The sequence below is a fragment of the Aquarana catesbeiana genome, linkage group LG04 (assembly GCF_042186555.1).
Source record: "Aquarana catesbeiana isolate 2022-GZ linkage group LG04, ASM4218655v1, whole genome shotgun sequence".
NCBI lineage: Eukaryota > Metazoa > Chordata > Amphibia > Anura > Ranidae > Aquarana > Aquarana catesbeiana.
This window is the reverse complement of record NC_133327.1, coordinates 554,496,395-554,513,705: the sequence shown is the minus strand read 5'-3', so window position 1 is coordinate 554,513,705 and position 17,311 is coordinate 554,496,395. Positions and strand designations below refer to the sequence as shown.

Below are 17,311 nucleotides of genomic sequence, written 5' to 3'. Positions count from 1 at the left end.
ATATCTTGCCATCCTCTCCTACGTTTGGAGAACTTGTACCACGGGGTACGACTGATTGGAGCTGGATATTGCAGGCTGTACTGTGCAGAAATCGCAAATGGTGGGATCATTTGATGCAATGTTTTGTGCTAATGTGGAAAGCACAGTGTGCTTGCTTCATACAGAGTTGTGTATTGAAAATTCCAGTAGTAACAGAAATGGTAAAAGAAACTGGTGTGGAAAAAATGTGTTGACAAATGCTTGTTGCAAGAACAGTCGCTGAGGGAGTGTTGGACAACAGGGGGCAATGTGAAACTGTGGGAAGGTCCCATAGGAGGTAACTACTACCTGTAGGGTTACCCTTGGCAACTGATTTCTCAAAAACGCACAATTCAGAATTGTCAATACCACCAGGAACTCCTGTCCCATCGCTTGCTAGGACGGTGTCTGAGGAGGGACCAAACACAGGCCAGCAGTTACTCCCTATGGGACCTTCCCACAGTTTCACATTGCCCCCCTGAAAAAACTAAGTGCTCATCAAATAAGTTTTTAATAGGTGGCCATAGTTTTACCTGAAAGGATAATTTTATGAATGTACAGCTGATCGTTAAACCACCTGGGGCTTTTTTCACCATTACTAGCCATTATGTTAAAGCAAGCCAGTGTAATAATCTGAAGGATGGGTAAAGGTTTTAGTGCAACATAAACATCATATTCAACTGCTTAACCACTTCAGTACCAGGCACTTATACACCTTCCCGCCCAGGCCAATTTTCAGCTTTCAGCGCTGTCGCAATTTGAATGACAATTGCGCGGTCATGCTACACTGTACCCAAACAAATTTTTTATCATTTTGTTCCCACAAATAGAGCTTTCTTTTGGTGGTATTTGATCACCTCTGCAGTTTTTATTTTTTGCGCAACAAATAAAAAAAGACCGAAAATTTTGAAAAAAAACAAGTTTTTCTTTGTTTCTGTTAAAATTTTTTGTAAATAAGTAAGTTTTCTTCTTCAATGACGGGCACTGATACGGTGGCACTGATGGGCACCGATGAGGTGGCACCGATGATGGGCACTGATAGGCGGCACTGATGGGCACTGATAGGTGGCACTGGTAGGTGGCACCGATGGGCACTCAGGCGGCACTGATGGGCACTCGTAGGTGGCATTGATTGGTACATATGGGTAGCACTGATGGGTACTTATGGGTGGCACTGATAGGTGGCACAGATGGGCACTGATATGTGGGCACAGATGGGCATTGACAGGTGGCACCGATGGGCAATGACAGGTGGCACTGATGACACTGATTGGTGGCACTGATAAAACGTATTGGTTGCATTGCTGGGCATAGCTGAAACATGGTGCCAATCAGTGCCCATTTGTGGGCACTGATTGGCACAGATTGGGCACATGTGGATGGCCATGGGGTACATACCTGGCCATCCACATGTTGCCCCTTCCCCGGTGGTCCTAGTGGCGATCCCTGGTGGTCCAGTGTGGTGATCTGAGGGGGGGGTTGCGCTGATGAACAATCAGCACAGACCCCCCCTGTCAGGAGAGCCACCGATCGGCTCTCCTCTACTCGCGTCTGTCAGATGCGAGTGAGGAAAAGCCGATCAATGGCTCTTCCTATTGACATCGTAATCAGCCGTGATTGGACACGGCTGATCACGTGGTAAAGGGCCTCCACCGGAGGCTCTTTACCAAGATCGGTGGAGCGGTGTGTCAGGCTGACACACCACTCCAACGATCGCCGCGATGCGCCCCCCCGCGGCCGCACGCCGGCATGTTATCCTGCTGGACGTCATATGACGCCCAGTCAGGATAACGCAACCACTTCCCGGACGTCAATCCGCTATAGGCCGGGCGGGAAGTGGTTAAAGTTGTTTATTAGAGGTGTGTATCTTCCCTGGTCTCACGATTCGATTCGATTACGATTATCCTGTCAATGATTCAATTGGATTTGATTCTGCGATGCATCATGATTACTGCCCATGGTTTTTTTATCAAAAACCCATCAGTGCAGCCTTATATGTGGCCATCAGTTCAGCCCCATCAGTGCAGCCTATCAGTACCCATTAATGTAGACGTATTAGTGCCCGGATCACACAGAGCGGGGATCATCCGCTGTGAAACGGAGCTTGGTTTGAATTGCCTGGAGGCCGCTATCCTGCCTCCTAGACTGGCTCCTATTATATAGATTACACTGATTCAATTTCCCAGCATTGAATCAATGTGCCGTCTATCATAGGATCTGGTCTAAGAGGCAGGACTTTTACAGCGGCCGTGGGGCGTTCCAGATCCAAGCTCCGTGTCACAGCGGGAGATTCCCACTCTGTGTGAGATACACATTTAGGCATGGAGAGGAGGACCCTGACATGGGGCTGATTACGTCATTGATGCAATTTTGATGTAGCCATTCTCTGCATCGATGCAGAATCGTTTAAGGTTGCATCGTAGTGCACCAATTACAGAATTGTTTTCAACACCCCTAATGTGTACAGCTCTCTTCACCACAGCTAAAAGAGGGTCATTTAAAGAGAAAAGAGGGATAGACCGATTTGGTTCCGAAGGAGTGACAGTTGAAAATTATGTAGATTCATAATAATATTTACATTTACTGTTCTCTTTTACATACAGTACTGCATATATTAAACAAAACATTGAAAAGGTTATGCATTATCATTAATCCTTGATCAAACCTGTACAAGAACTTTTATTTGAGTTGTTAACGAGTGGCGCAATTTAAACATTTCTGGTGGTGGCAGCTGCACTTGTTTTACTTATTTCTCGATTCAGCAATCATTTAGGTGGAAGTTAGAGCAGCTAAGGCCGAGGGAACATCTTGTCTTTTGGATTTATCATGTAACTTGCTGATTGCAATTTTCACAGGATTACTGTATTTCTGATCCCAACGCACTCAAGTTTAATTTTTGTTAGCACAGTTTCCATTCAGGCAACCAATTCAAGATGATTGCTGATGAGATGGTTTTATAATGGCTGGATGTAGGGATTTGATTAGTAAGGAGGGATTTGATTAGGAAAAGACAGGAAACTTTGGAACATAAGCACCAAAAATATTTAAGTGATTGAGTGATATGGACATTTGTTGTTCTTTATTCTTGGTTATTTTTTCACTTCTAGATACAGGAACTATATTATACTTAAGAAAAAGGGGGCCCTATATTTTTACAATCGAATTGCATGATCTCCTTTAATGCATCACCGAAAATGTATGCAACGCTTTAAATACTGTACATTTACATTAGCCCCTGCCCTCAAGGAACTTACAATCTAAGATCCCTATCTCACATTCATACATAGGTAGGTGCCCCAGTGCTGCAAAGCAGAAGTACTAACCACTAAGCAACTGTGCTGCCCACAATACTCTTTTAATGGTAACCTACCAACATCTATGCAACACAAAGGCTGGCCTGATTAAATATAATTTAATAAAATGTTCAGGTAGGCCCTCACAATTAGATTGTAATGGTAATGCCCCGTACACACGGTCGGATTTTCTGGCGGAAAATGTGCGATCAGAGCGTGTTGTCGGAAATTCCGACCGTGTGTGGGCTCCATCGGACATTTTCCTTTGGATTTTCCTTTGGATTTTCCGACACACAAAGTTTGAGAGCAGGCTATAAAATTTTCCGACAACAAAATCCGTTGTCGGAAATTCTGATCGTGTGTACACAAATCCGACGCACAAAGTGCCACGCATGCTCAGAATAAATAAAGAGATGAAAGCTATTGGCTACTGCCCCGTTTATAGTCCCGACGTACGTGTTTTACGTCACCGCGTTCAGAATGATCGGATTTTCCGACAACTTTGTGTGACCGTGTGCATGCAAGACAAGTTTGAGCCAACATCCCTCGGAAAAAATCCATGGATTTTGTTGTCGGAATGTCCGATTAATGTCCGACCATGTGTACAGGGCATAAGAATTACTTAATGCATATCTAAACTCTAGAACAAAATGTAATATACCACATCATAGCAGATGTTTGTTTTCAGGAATGCTGTCTTTGTAACTTACTTTGCACTGAGCTTAAATCTTAAATGATTTTATCAAACTTCCCAGCTGTCATCTGTGAAGTATTAAACACGGTTTTATCACGGATACGTTATAGTTTACATTTTTGGGGTTGTATTCGAGCTGTGCAAAGAGATCACACAAATATATTTAATTACCTAACGATGGATACAGATAACAAATGTAATAATATTGGAAAATATAACAAGAATACTTCACTAAAGATGCCTTTTCGCCATGGAGTCCTGCCTGCTTGCACGGTGTGGCACAAATGATCACACCAGACGCATGCATAATACAGCTCTGGAGATGGGACTGAATACTCAAAGTTTTTAGCTGTGTTATATACAGGACTTGTATGTAAGTAAATAGCCAACATCCCTTGCAAGCAACATGACATTTTAGGGATTTGGTCAGTTTGTAATGACATTCCTTTGGTACAAAGTCAGCTAAGGTGAACAGGCTTTCGAGGCTTCTTAGATATTGTGAGACAACTTTAATAAGCAAATATGACATTTCCCCATCAAACACCTTCCCCCATTGTTATGGTGATGAGTAGAGGAAGGTGGTCTGTAGTCCCACCCTAGGCTGACAACTCTGCGCCTTCTTACAGCACAGTGCTTGAGTGTTGCTACCCTGGGTTATGAAGGGCTTACTGGCAGGATCACCAGGTGAAAATAAAGTAAAAGAAGCCTGAAAAGAAAATGCATACAGCTACTGTGTCTACGAACTGTTGACAGGCTGAAATATATTACAGTATTCATCGGCGTATAGCGTGCACTTTTCCCCCCTGAAAATTGAGGGCAAATCGCGTGTGCATGTTATACGCCGATATATTGTACCTGGCTGCCTCGGAGGGGAGGGGGGGCAGGAAAGTTCTTTATTTAAAATGTAAGTTTTTTTTTTTTTTTTTATCCTGAAACTCGCCTCATAAAATTAAGGTGCGTGTTATACACGAATAAATATGGTACATCTTTGTTTTTTGGTTTAAATGTGCTCAGAAAACAACAACTCAGTTTTGGTTACCTGCTTTGTAATTTTCCTGCAGTAAATGTTGCTGTGCTCTCCTCTAGATGGCAAGTTTGGAGCATACATGCAAGTGAACATACAGAATGATGGCCCAGTCACTATACAATTGGAGCCTCCGGCATCGACAACTGACCCAAAATATGTAAGTATGTCATTTACACATAGGGGGTTTATAGAGAAAAGCTCAGTTATTAAAACTGATGCAGTGGACAAGGAAAAGGGGTTGTCCTGGAAAAAAAAACCTGTTTTAAAAGAAAAACATAAGATGATTTTGCTGAATTCCCTTCTGACATGCTTGATATACAGTTGTGCTCATAAGTTTACATACCCCGGCAGAATTTATGATTTCTTGGCCATTTTTCAGAGAATATGAATGATAACACAAAAACTTTTCTTTCACTCATGGTTAGTGTTTGGCTGAAACCATTTATTATCAATCAACTGTGTTTTACTCTTTTTAAATCATAATCACAACAGAAACTTTTCAAATTACCCTTATCAAAGGTTTACATACCCCAGTTCCATGTATTGCCCCCTTTAACATCAATGACAGCTTGAAGTCTTTTGTGGTATTTGTGAATGATGCTCTTTATCTTCTCGGATGGTAAAGCTGCGCATTCCTTTTGGCAAAAAGCCTGCAGTTTCTGTAAATTCTTGGGTTGTCTTGCATGAACTACACGTTTGAGATTTCCCCAGAGTGGCTCAATGATATTGAGGTCAGGAGACTGAGATGGCCACTCCAAAACCTTCACTTTTATTCTGCTGTAGCCAATGATAGGTAGACTTGGCCTTGTGTTTTGGATCATTGTTATGTTGGAATGTCCAAGTAAGTCCCATGCGCAGCTTCCTGGCTGATGAATGCAAATGTTCCTCCAGTATACTGCATTCATCTTGCCATCAGTTTTGACCAAATTTCCCCAAAAAAATCAGCGGTCCAACTCCGTGTTTCATGGTAGGAATAGTGTACCGTTCGTCATAGGCCTTGTTGACTCCTCTCCAAATGTAGTGTTTTATGGTTGTGGCCAAAAAGCTCAGTTTTGGTCTCATCACTCCAAAGGACTTTGTATCAGAAGGTTTGAGGCTTGTCTTTGTTCTGTTTGGCGTATTTCACCTGAAGTTATTTGTGAGTTTTTTTCTTTGCATCCCAAACAATTTTCCTGGAAGTTGTGGCTGAAATTTTGGTTGGTCTACCTGACCATGGTTTGGTTTCAACAGGACCCCTCATTTTCCACTTCTTGATTAGAGTTTGATGCTGATTGGCATTCTCAATTCCTTGGATATCTTTTTATATCCCTTTCCTGTTTTATACAGTTCAACTACCTTTTCCCACAGATCCTATGACAATTCTTTCCCCATGACTCAGAATCCAGAAACGTCAGTGCAGCACTGGATGAAACATGCAAGGGTCTGTCGGGAGTCCAGAAACTCATTGACCTTTTATACACACACACTAATTACAAGCAAACAGATCACAGGTGAGGATGGTTACCTTTTAACCTCCCTGGCGGTATGATTCTTTCTGATTTTAGGTGCTGAAAGCGGTACAATTATTTTGCATGGAAATTTGGCGTTTTATATTGTAGGCCTGTAATTCTTAACAATAACACACTTAAATCTGTCCAAACAAGAGTCTAGTAGATATCCCGGGTATGATAAAGTTTGAAACACAAAAACATAAATTATAATATAATAAAAAAAAAAAAATAATTAAAAAAAATAAAAATAAATAGTAATAAAATACATTTCCACACGATTCACTATCGCTCAATTCTGCAAGTGTTCTAATTTACTATCGCTGTTTTCTAGCTGGTCTAAAGCCGTTTTTGACATAAAGGGACACTTTTTGGTTGCTATGGATAATCTCCAGTTTCCAGGCAGAAAGAACAGTATATGCAATATAAAACTGCATGCAGGGCATGGGCCAGAGCACTGGGGACAAATGGGATGTGAAATGATTTCATACAGTACTGTAATCTGTAAGATTACAGTACTGTATGTGTTATGCTTTTTACATTTTTTTGAATTTGCCGCCAGGCTCCGCCCCCGTGCGTCGCGACGCTCGCAGGGAACGGAGCCTGGCACGGAGAGGCTTCGGAGGAGGACGGAGCCCACGGACACTGCGGGGGACATCGCAGGATCCCGGGGACAAGGTAAGTAAGGAGGCACCAGGATCCTGCGATGCAATCCCGAGTGTGGCTCGGGGTTACCGCTAATGGTCCTGAATTTTAACCCCGAGCCACACTCGGGAAAACCACCAGGGAGGTTAATAGCCAATTCATACCCCTTTGTGTCAACTTTGTGCATGTTATCAGGCCAAAATCACCAGGGTATGTAAACTTTTGATCAGGGTCATTTGGGTAGTTTCTGTTGACATTATGATTTAAAAAGAGTAAACACAGTTGAATGATAATAAATGGCTTCAGCCAAACACTAACCATGAGTGAAAGAAGAGTTTTTGTGTTATCATTCATATTCTCTGAAAAATGAAAAAGAAATCATAAATTCTGCCAGGGTATGTAAACTTATGAGCTCAACTGTACGTTCAAAAATAACTAAAATCGGATCCTTCAGTCTTAACGTAACATACAAGTAAGCTGTACTTTCTCTCATCTCTCCCCCTATCATGTCTGTGAGTTAAAGGGAACATGTAGTGGGAGCCATATGAACGTACCATTGCTTACCGTTTTTTTGAAAATGCTAAAGGCCTGGCGATCTGGCTTTTAAAGTTTTCCTGATCCAGAACAAGCATGAAGTGAGTAAAATCAAATTTCAGTCAGAACTCCTAATCAGCACACTTGTTCCAGGTCCAAGACTCTGAAAGTATCAAAGACTCTGAATCGCAATGGCAGCTGGGCAACTATCATTTTCTGAAGAATACATCAGCAATGGTATCCCCAATATTACCTCACTACAGGATACCTTCACAAATAACTGCATAACTGTTGGTTAGCCAGAAAAGCACTCTTCTCCTAAGTCCTGTTGTGGTCTGATAACTCAAAGGTTTTTTTTTGCTTTTGCTAGATACTCAGATCACCCATCCTCTCCTATCTTTGCAACATAATAGGTAATCATTCTGTAATCCCAGTATAACATCTAGAAGGGCTAATTCCCCTCTTTGAGATGTGCGCAGGACAGCTCTGAATTTCTGTACTGTTTAGATGGTATTGTTTTGCACTTATCGAATATAACAATGACGAAAAGGGAGCAAACAAGAGAAGTTTGTTGTTGGGGTTTACATACACTTTAACAGTTTTTTTTTTTTTTATTGATGTCTTGTTAAATTTTAGGCACTATTTAATAATTATCAACTTTTCGGTCAGTAAAAGCAACTTACATAACTTTCCACGTTTTCCTGGGTTTACTCAACCCAGCTGTGCTTTTTCCTTCCCATGCCTTCTTGTACTGCTTCCACATTAATATATGTCAAGGATACTGTACATTTTACCTTGTTGGTGATATTCATTATATCAATTCTCAGTGTTAGCCCTGGTTCACACTGGAGCGTTTTGACATGTGATTTGACATGTCAAATAGCATGTCAAATCGGTGGCAATTGTCGTCAATGGCACCGTCCAGAGACCTGCTGAGATGTCTTGGAAATCATGGCTGAAATTGGGACTGACATGCGGGAGTGAAATCGTGCGAGTTCAGCTGAACGTGCACAGCTTCATTCCCGCAGCTCAGTGTGAACCTGGTTTCAAAGAGACATTTACTAAAACTGGAGAGTGCAAAATCTGGTGCAGCTGTGCATGGTAGCCAATCGGCTTCTAACAAAAAGGAAAAAAAAAAGAAAAAAACTTGGAAGCGGATTGGTTTCTATGCAGGGCTGCACCAGGTTTTGCACTATCCAATTTTAGTAAATCAACCCCTGTCACTTTTTCCTGAATGGTCAAAGTGTCCATGCCTCCTGATAACCCCCGCCACCATTTCCTTCTTCCATGTCCTTTTTTCCTAGTATAGGAGATCATGTAACTCCCCCTTGTATGACCGTGCCCGGCCCAAAACCTGTCAAGTGTGGGAGAAGTGACCTCATCCAGCCATGTAAGCTCCGGCACTGAAGCTTACCTGGTGTGGACTCCTGCAGAGGGTAGACGGCAAGGGACCATTGGTGAGTGTGTATACTTTTCTTGTGGGGTCTCTATCTTGTGAACTGCCCTGAATAGGCAATGTCTTTAAAAGTGACTAAATTTGGTATTCTTTCCAAAGTTATCAGTCTGTGGTTACCTGACCTTCTGGAATTTGACCGTACAATTTTTTTTTTTTTGTTTGATAATGCCTCTGAACAAAACTCTATCCCAGCCAATATGTCTATGCACATTGTGGCATTTGGGTTTATACTTTAGGACCACAATCAAGGGCATAAAATAAAAATGCCCCAAACCTGTGTATAGAGAGGAGCCTATTGGCATAAAGGCGCATAAAAATGTGTGTATGCGCATAAATTAATTCCAGTGGCCAGAATAACGAAATATTCTTGCCAATAGAATGAGTTTACGTGCATACACTTCTAAATGCCATATGCATGTAAACACATAAAGGTGCATAATTGCGCATCAAAACAAGCATTTTTTATGCTGTTTTTTTATGCTAGCTTCTGGTAGAAAGATTCATCGTAGATGGGAATATTTTAATTCACTTTGTGTATGAAGTCTTAAATGAATGTAAAGTCTTTTTTTTTTCTTAAACAACAAGCATGTCATATATATCTGCTCTGTGCAGTGGATCCCCCTCTTCTTGGGTCCCTCTTCGGCTCTCCTGGCCCCCCCCTTCCTGACAAGTACCCGCACAACAAGCAGCTTACTATGGGGAGACCTGAGCCCAGACGCAGCTCCGTTTGTCCATTCAGACACTGAGCCCCGGCTAGGACCGCCCCTCTCTCTCCTCATTGGCTCACTGACTTTGATTGACAGCACCAGGAGCCAATGGCGCTCCGCTCCTGTCTCAGCCAATGAGGAGGAGAATCCCGGACAGCAGAGTCTCTCATGCAACATCGCTGGATAGAGATGGGCTCAGGTAAGTATTAGGGGGGCTGAGGGAGGATGCTGCACAGAGAAGGCTTTTTATCTTAATGCATAGAATGCATTAAGGTAAAAAAGAACCTTCTGCCTTTAGAACCACTTTAAATTCACACATGAGGTTGGGGGATGGTAAAACCATGCGGTTGAGCCACATCTTTACCACCCCAACTGCTCTGCCTTTTAGATGCAGATGCAGCAGCCAGGGTCAAACACATGCTGTGGCCGCAGCAGGTAGTATACCCCCAGGTGACTGGTGCTGCACTGCATCCGCTCTGCAACTGCATGCATTATGACCACTTACCATAACATTATGATCATCCACCTACTTTCGAGTAGGTTCCTCTTTTGCCACCAGAACAGCTCTAACCTGTGAAGGCATAGACTCCTCTAGACAAAGCATCAGACTACCTCCTTCCGCTTGCCTTCTTCCTATACTGCATTCTGGTGCCACTTCTTCCTTAGGGAAGCGACAGACACGCACCCAGTCATCCACATAATGTAAAACAAAATGTGATTTATCAGACTAGGCCACCTTCTTCCATTGCCAGGGACTTGTGGCTGTGGACACGGGTCAGCATGGGCACCCTAACCAGTCTGCAGCTGCGCAGCCCTAAATTGCGGTGCACTGTATGTTCTGACACCTTTCTAACCAGAATCAGCATTCCCTTTTTCAGCTATTTGAGCTACAATAGCTCTTCTGTTGAATCAGACAGCATAGGCCAGCCTTTGCTCCCCATGTGCATCAGTGAGCCTTGGCTGCCCATGACCCTGTTTTCCTTCCTTGGACTACTTTTGGTAGGACCTGACCAGCGCAGACTGGGAACATCCTACAAGAGTTGCAGTTTTGGAGGTGCTCTGACCCAGTCGTTTAGCCATTACATCAACTTCAGGGACGACATGTTCACTTGCTGCCTAATTTATCCTACCCACTTTCAGGAGCTATTATAACAAGATAATCCATGTTAGGTTGGTTTCACACTGCTGTGCTTTAAAAAGCATCATGCGTTTTCAATGTGTTGTGTTAAATTAGCGCAACGTATATACAGTGAATAGCTGGTTGTTAAGGACACAGGCAGGTGCTGTCTCCTTAACAACAAGCTATTCACTGGTTGTTAAGGATGCTGGCGGGTGCCGACTGCTATTTACTGGTTAAGTAGCTGGCACCTGACCACTTTTTTTTTTTTTTTTTTTTTTGGGGGTGTGTATGTATAAATGTATATATGTGTGTATGTATGTGTGATTGATATATATATATATATATATATATATATATATATATATATATATATCAATGTATATTTATTCAAAAAATATTATGGGCCACCGTTTAACATTTTCCATTGTTATCATTTTTTACTTTAATATGCTACCAAAGGTTTGGTTGTATTTTTATAACAGTTCCTTCTTCATTCACTTTTATTTAAATTAAGACTCCTTCCATATTTACTTTCTATGCATAAACTGTATATTTAGCCGGATAGCTTCTTGATATATTTGAGTTTCGTTGTAAGTAAAATTTGGTTGTGGTGTTTTAAAGTGAGCAGTGTGCTCTCCTGTGGTTTGAACAGTTTATGTTTGTTTCAAGTAAAACAAATGTTCAGGAAGTGCAGAGAGAATTAACTTTCCTGTTCAGCTTGTTCATTAAGTGGGTAGACAGGATTGTGCAGAGCCGTTTTGGTTCCACCAGGGGGCAGTAATCGTACATAGGAATTTTCAGTTTTTATGGGCTAAATTCTCTGTACTGTATTTGAAATATGCAAGAACTTTTCCTAATTAGTTTTCTTAGTTGCTGTGTCTTTTTCAACAAGATTTTGAAGGTACCATGGCTTTTTAAACTAAATTATTCCTTGGCTTTTTAATCTGTATATTAAAAAAAGAATACCTTGTATCATGTACTGAAGCGCACTTCTATCCAATTCTTATCAAATGTCTTGTGCATGAAAAGGAAAGCCTAATGGCATAAATCAGGATGCTACAAGGAATTACTTTGTGTTTACTGGGTATAGGAGATTTGCTGTGACTATTTAAAAATGGATCAAGTCTTTGCTTTTTTAACTCTGTTCTTGAAAATTAGCCTGTTTGGTGGTTCAAAGTGTTGCAAATTTTATATCGAGCACTTTAACTTGCTGCTGCGTGCTTGTTTTCCACTTTAACCATTTGAACCCCCAAACACTTTTTAAAATGGACAATAACTGTTTGTCCGAAAGCTGTTTTAAAACAACCCTGGGAATCAGTAGATCGGGTGGATCCATGTGTGATATTCACTGATCAGCCATGACTTTATGACCACCCACCTAATATTGGGTAGGTCCCCTTTTGCCACCAAAACAGCCCTGACCTGTTAAGGCATGGACGCCACAAAAGCTCTGAAGGTATGCTGTGGTATCTGGCACCAATATATCAGTTGTGGAGTGGATCCTCCATGTATCGGACTTCTTTTTCCATCATCCCACAGATGTTTTATGAATTAAAATCTGGAGAATTTGGAGGCCAGCTCAACATCCCAAACTCGTCGTTGTGTTTCTCAAAACCATTCTTCAACCATTATTGCAGTGTGGCAGGGTGTTGTTAACTTGCTGAAAGAGGCCACTGTTATACAGGGAAAAGAATCACCCTCTTTAAAATAATCACATTTTGTTGCTTTGCAGCCTGAAATGAAGACAGACACAATGTTTGTTTTATCCAACTGTATTTAGTGCAACTTATAACATCCAAGTGAAAGATATAACACCAAAAAATAAAAATAAAAAACAGAATTACTGAGTTGGAAAAAGGATCACGACCTCCTAAAAATGACTTGTAAACTCAAATCAGGTGTAGCTAATCACCTTCTCAATGGCAATCAAAACCATTCGACTTTCAGCTCTGATCAGCTGTAGTCATTTTGATTAGCTCAAAAGCATGAAAGGAGCGTTCCTGGAGCATTTCAGTCTCTGGTGATGCAACTGAAGCGAACGATAAACTATGGTTGGCAAGGCAGTGTCAGACGGTCTTCCTTGTTAGCGGCCATCTGATATATTTCACAGAAACTCTTAGGCATGGATATATAGTCTAAATATGCCCAGATATTTAAATCAATTACTGGAAAATATTGAACTGGTATATAAATAACATCTATGCAATGCTCATTAAAGCAGAACTAAACTGTATATGAGCACCACAAACACTATTTAATGTATTTTTAGTATTCAAAGCAGTCACCTATCCATCCATGTCTCCATGCTTTATGAACATTTAAGGCCTGATTCACACTTATGCATTTTTTGTGCTTTTTGCATTATGCAGATTTGCACTACAGCCCATTTAACATGGTTTCCTATGGAACACGTGCAAATCTGCAAAATGCAAAAAGCACAAAAAACGCATAGGTGTGAATCCGGCCTTAAAAATGAGTTTGAAAAACACCCCCTAGCACGCTGAATACTTTTTAACCTATTTTCTAATATTCTTCCTGCAGGTTTGTTACAGTCTTCACACAAGGATATAAGAGATTTTTTTTTTAAATTGGATAAATGTATATCTACTGTCTTATGCCATAAAAACAAAAAAGTTACCTAAAAATTGATGACAGTTTGCTGTGTGGTGATGGCTTAAATATAACCTGATTTGGTATGCCATCCACAATTGATACTTTATACAAAGACATGATGGAGTGGATTGCCAGATATGACTATTTGGAGAGTTGGCAATGCATGCTCTGTATATTTTCATGTTCGCAAATATTAGGTAATTTGCAGCTGTTGGCTGATTTCCCAAGGCGAAGGTGTTGCTTTAAGCAATCAGTGCATTTTCTAACCTGAATTAAGAAGGATTGTCAGGACATACCTGGCTGCTGTGTTCAGCCCCCACCCCCTTACCCCCCAAAAAATAAAGTAGAACTAAAGGTAATACTTTTTTATTTCAGTTTTGGATAGATTGCAGATGGATTAGAACACCTGTCAGTTTTTATCACTGTTTTGGTAAAAAAAATATCCCAATAAGCTTATATTGATTGGTTTGTGCAAAAGTTATAGCATCTACATACTATGGGACATTATTATTATTATTATTTTATTTTTTTTACTAGTAATGGCGGCCACCAGCGACTTGTAGCAGATCTGCGATATTGCAGCAGACAAATCGGACACCTAATTGACACTATTTGGGGACCAGTGACACGATTGCAGTGATCAATGCTAAAAAATATGCACTGTTACTGTACTAATGACAGTGGCAGGGAAGGGGTTAACATCATGGGAGATCAAAGGGTTCAGTGTGTTCCTAGGGAGTGCTTACTAAGCACATTCACACTAATGTGTTTTTTGATGCATTTTGAAGAAATGCATGGGAATTTTTTAACATGGGTTCCTATGGAACATGTTCACATCAATGCATTTTTGTGCCTCTGCGTTTTTGGAAAGGGTCGGGGACTTTTTTTCATGCAAAAAGCAGCGTCTTGCATGTAATAGAATTCAATGGACCCGCATCCAAAAACGCAAGTACCACGTTTTTACCGCTTTTAACACTGTATACAGTATAAAAAAACTGAAAAAAAAAAATGCAAAAACGTGGCAAGCCCTGCAAAAAACACTGCAGAAACGCTCAAAAGCAACATGCATAGGTGTGGCTTGATTCACACCTATGCATTTTTAGTGCTTTTTGCATTTTACAGATTTGCACTACAGCCCATTTAACATTGTTTTCTATAGAACACGTTCTGTACAGCAAATCTGCAAAATGCAAAAAGCACTAAAAATGCATAGGTATGAATCAAGCCTAACTGGGGGGGGGGGTAAAGATCTGTGTTCCTGCTTAGCAGAAACACAGGATCAGTACATTCCCCTCTGATAGAATGGTGGTCTGCCTTGTGTACATAGGCAGAACAAAACGTGTAGCGCTAAAGAAAGACAAAAGGAGAATAAAACACCTACACACTAATAAGGTATGGAGCCAGTATCCTACAAACAGCTAAACTGAGACACAGTTGGATTTCTCACAATATGTATGAATCAAAATACAATACGGAGTCCGTGAGTGAGAAATAATGGAATAATGCTTGTAAGTGATATGTGAACCACCTTCACCAGCATGGGATCCTATAGTCTCTGAATAGATGCTAAACACCAGATAAAATTCAAATTCCAGATTAGATGATGTATGGAATGAATCAGCTCTAGAACGTCACACCACAGTGTCTTCACACACGTGCAAATCACTCTAACGGAAAAGTTGGTAAAATTGGAGGCTTACCGGAGGGTTTGAACCCAAAACAGTGTATACTGTGAGGGTCAAACCAGCTTTTCTTGCATAATGGCAATGGTGGGAAGACCTTGGCAGCGTGAAGGGATCACAAGGGGTTCATAAAGATGTATCTTCTCCAATCATGACATAAATAAACTACATGATAAAGTTGTTAAAAAAGCGCTTGTACATAAAAGAAGGCAGCAGTCTTTTATGTACAAGCGCTTTTTTAACAACTTTATCATGTAAGTGTATTTCCTTTTAAATAAACTACGGTTTTTATGGTATCACACTATGTGGCCTCTTTTATATTCTCTATGAGCTGCAAACGGGGAGATCTTATGTCATGATTGGAGAAGATACATCTTTATGAACCCCTTGTGATCCCTTCACGCTGCCAAGGTCTTCCCACCATTGCCATTATGCAATAAAAGCTGGTTTGACCCTCACAGTATACACTGTTTTGGGTTCAAACCCTCCGGTAAGCCTCCAATTTTACCAACTTTACCGTTAGAGTGATTTGCACGTGTGTGAAGACACTGTGGTGTGACGTTCTAGAGCTGATTCATTCCATACATCATCTAATCTGGAATTTGAATTTTATCTGGTGTTTAGCATCTATTCAGAGACTATAGGATCCCATGCTGGTGAAGGTGGTTCACATATCACTTACAAGCATTATTCCATTTTTTCTCACTCACGGACTCCGTATTGTATTTTGATTCATACATATTGTGAGAAATCCAACTGTGTCTCAGTTTAGCTGTTTGTAGGATACTGGCTCCATACCTTATTAGTGTGTAGGTGTTTTATTCTCCTTTTGTCTTTCTTTAGCGCTACACGTTTTGTTTTCCATTTGATATATGTGCAATTTTCTAGTGCTGTGTTAGCGGCTTATTATTATTCGGGAGTAAGCGCATATTTGCCACTTGGGTTGTGTTTGTTTATACATAGGCAGAACGCTGTGCTGCCTGTCTCCCAAACAATTGGCCGGGCCAACTGATTGGCTCCCACTGTGTTCAATCAAAGCTGGAATGGGTCGCTGGCAACGCGCGTATCCGCCTAGACCCTGGAAGTGTCGGCTCACATACTAGGTATGTAATCTGGCACAGAGCGGCCGCCCTGCCGCAGTATAAGTACATGGGGTGGCCCGCAAGTATTTAATTTGCAGGGATTTCTACTCACTTTCTGTTTTGGCTATGGAACAGGAAGTGAAGGTAAATTCCCCCCCCCCCTTTGAGACAAAGATGGCAAAAAAAATTTACAAGGGTTATTATAACCCACCTCTTATGCCCCGTACACACGGTCGGATTTTTCGACGGAAAATGTGTGATAGGACCTTGTTGTCGGAAATTCCGACCGTGTTTAGGCTCCATCAGATTTTCCGACACACAAAGTTTGAGAGCAGGATTTAAAATTTTCCGACAACAAAATCCGTTGTCGGAAATTCCGATCGTGTGTACACAAATCCGACGGACAAAGTGCCACGCATGCTCAGAATAAATAAAGAGATGAAAGCTATTGGCCACTGCCGCGTTTATAGTCCCGACGTACGTGTTTTACGTCACCGCGTTTAGAACGATCGGATTTTCCGACAACTTTGTGTGACCGTGTGTATGCAAGACAAGTTTGAGCCAACATCCCTCGGAAAAAATCCTAGGATTTTGTTGTCGGAATGTCCGAACAAAGTCCAACCGTGTGTACGGGGCATTACTCTATTTAAAATGAAAAAAAAAATTTTGCCTATAGTTCTACTTTAATTTGCTGCAGCAGGTCCAGCCTTTGTGCATTTTCAACATCCCCCCCCATCTACTTGATCATCTTCAATTATATGTATGAAAAACATACATTTAGTACATATATATTTCATTACAATGCTGAAAATACAGAAAATAATTCTGTTGATCCTTCCAGAAATCTAGTGAGCTCCTTTCTTCCTATTTACAATGAAGACTGCCTCTGCTGCACTGAAATCCCTAGCATGGTTATCATCCCCGCCTGCGTTCTACCTGTTGGACTGCAGAAC

At 41.2% G+C, this 17,311-nt stretch overlaps 1 protein-coding gene across 4 annotated transcripts in view; it reads left to right on the top strand.

Annotated features, from left to right (window-relative positions):
* Positions 1-17,311, top strand: part of DTD1 (D-aminoacyl-tRNA deacylase 1) — an 857,518-nt gene that overhangs the window by 32,578 nt on the left and 807,629 nt on the right. For all 4 annotated transcript variants that reach the window (XM_073627970.1, XM_073627972.1, XM_073627971.1 and 1 more), the window contains exon 4: positions 5,092-5,189. In XM_073627970.1, coding sequence (XP_073484071.1) covers positions 5,092-5,189 — 98 coding nt within the window. The remainder of the gene's footprint in view (positions 1-5,091; positions 5,190-17,311) is intronic.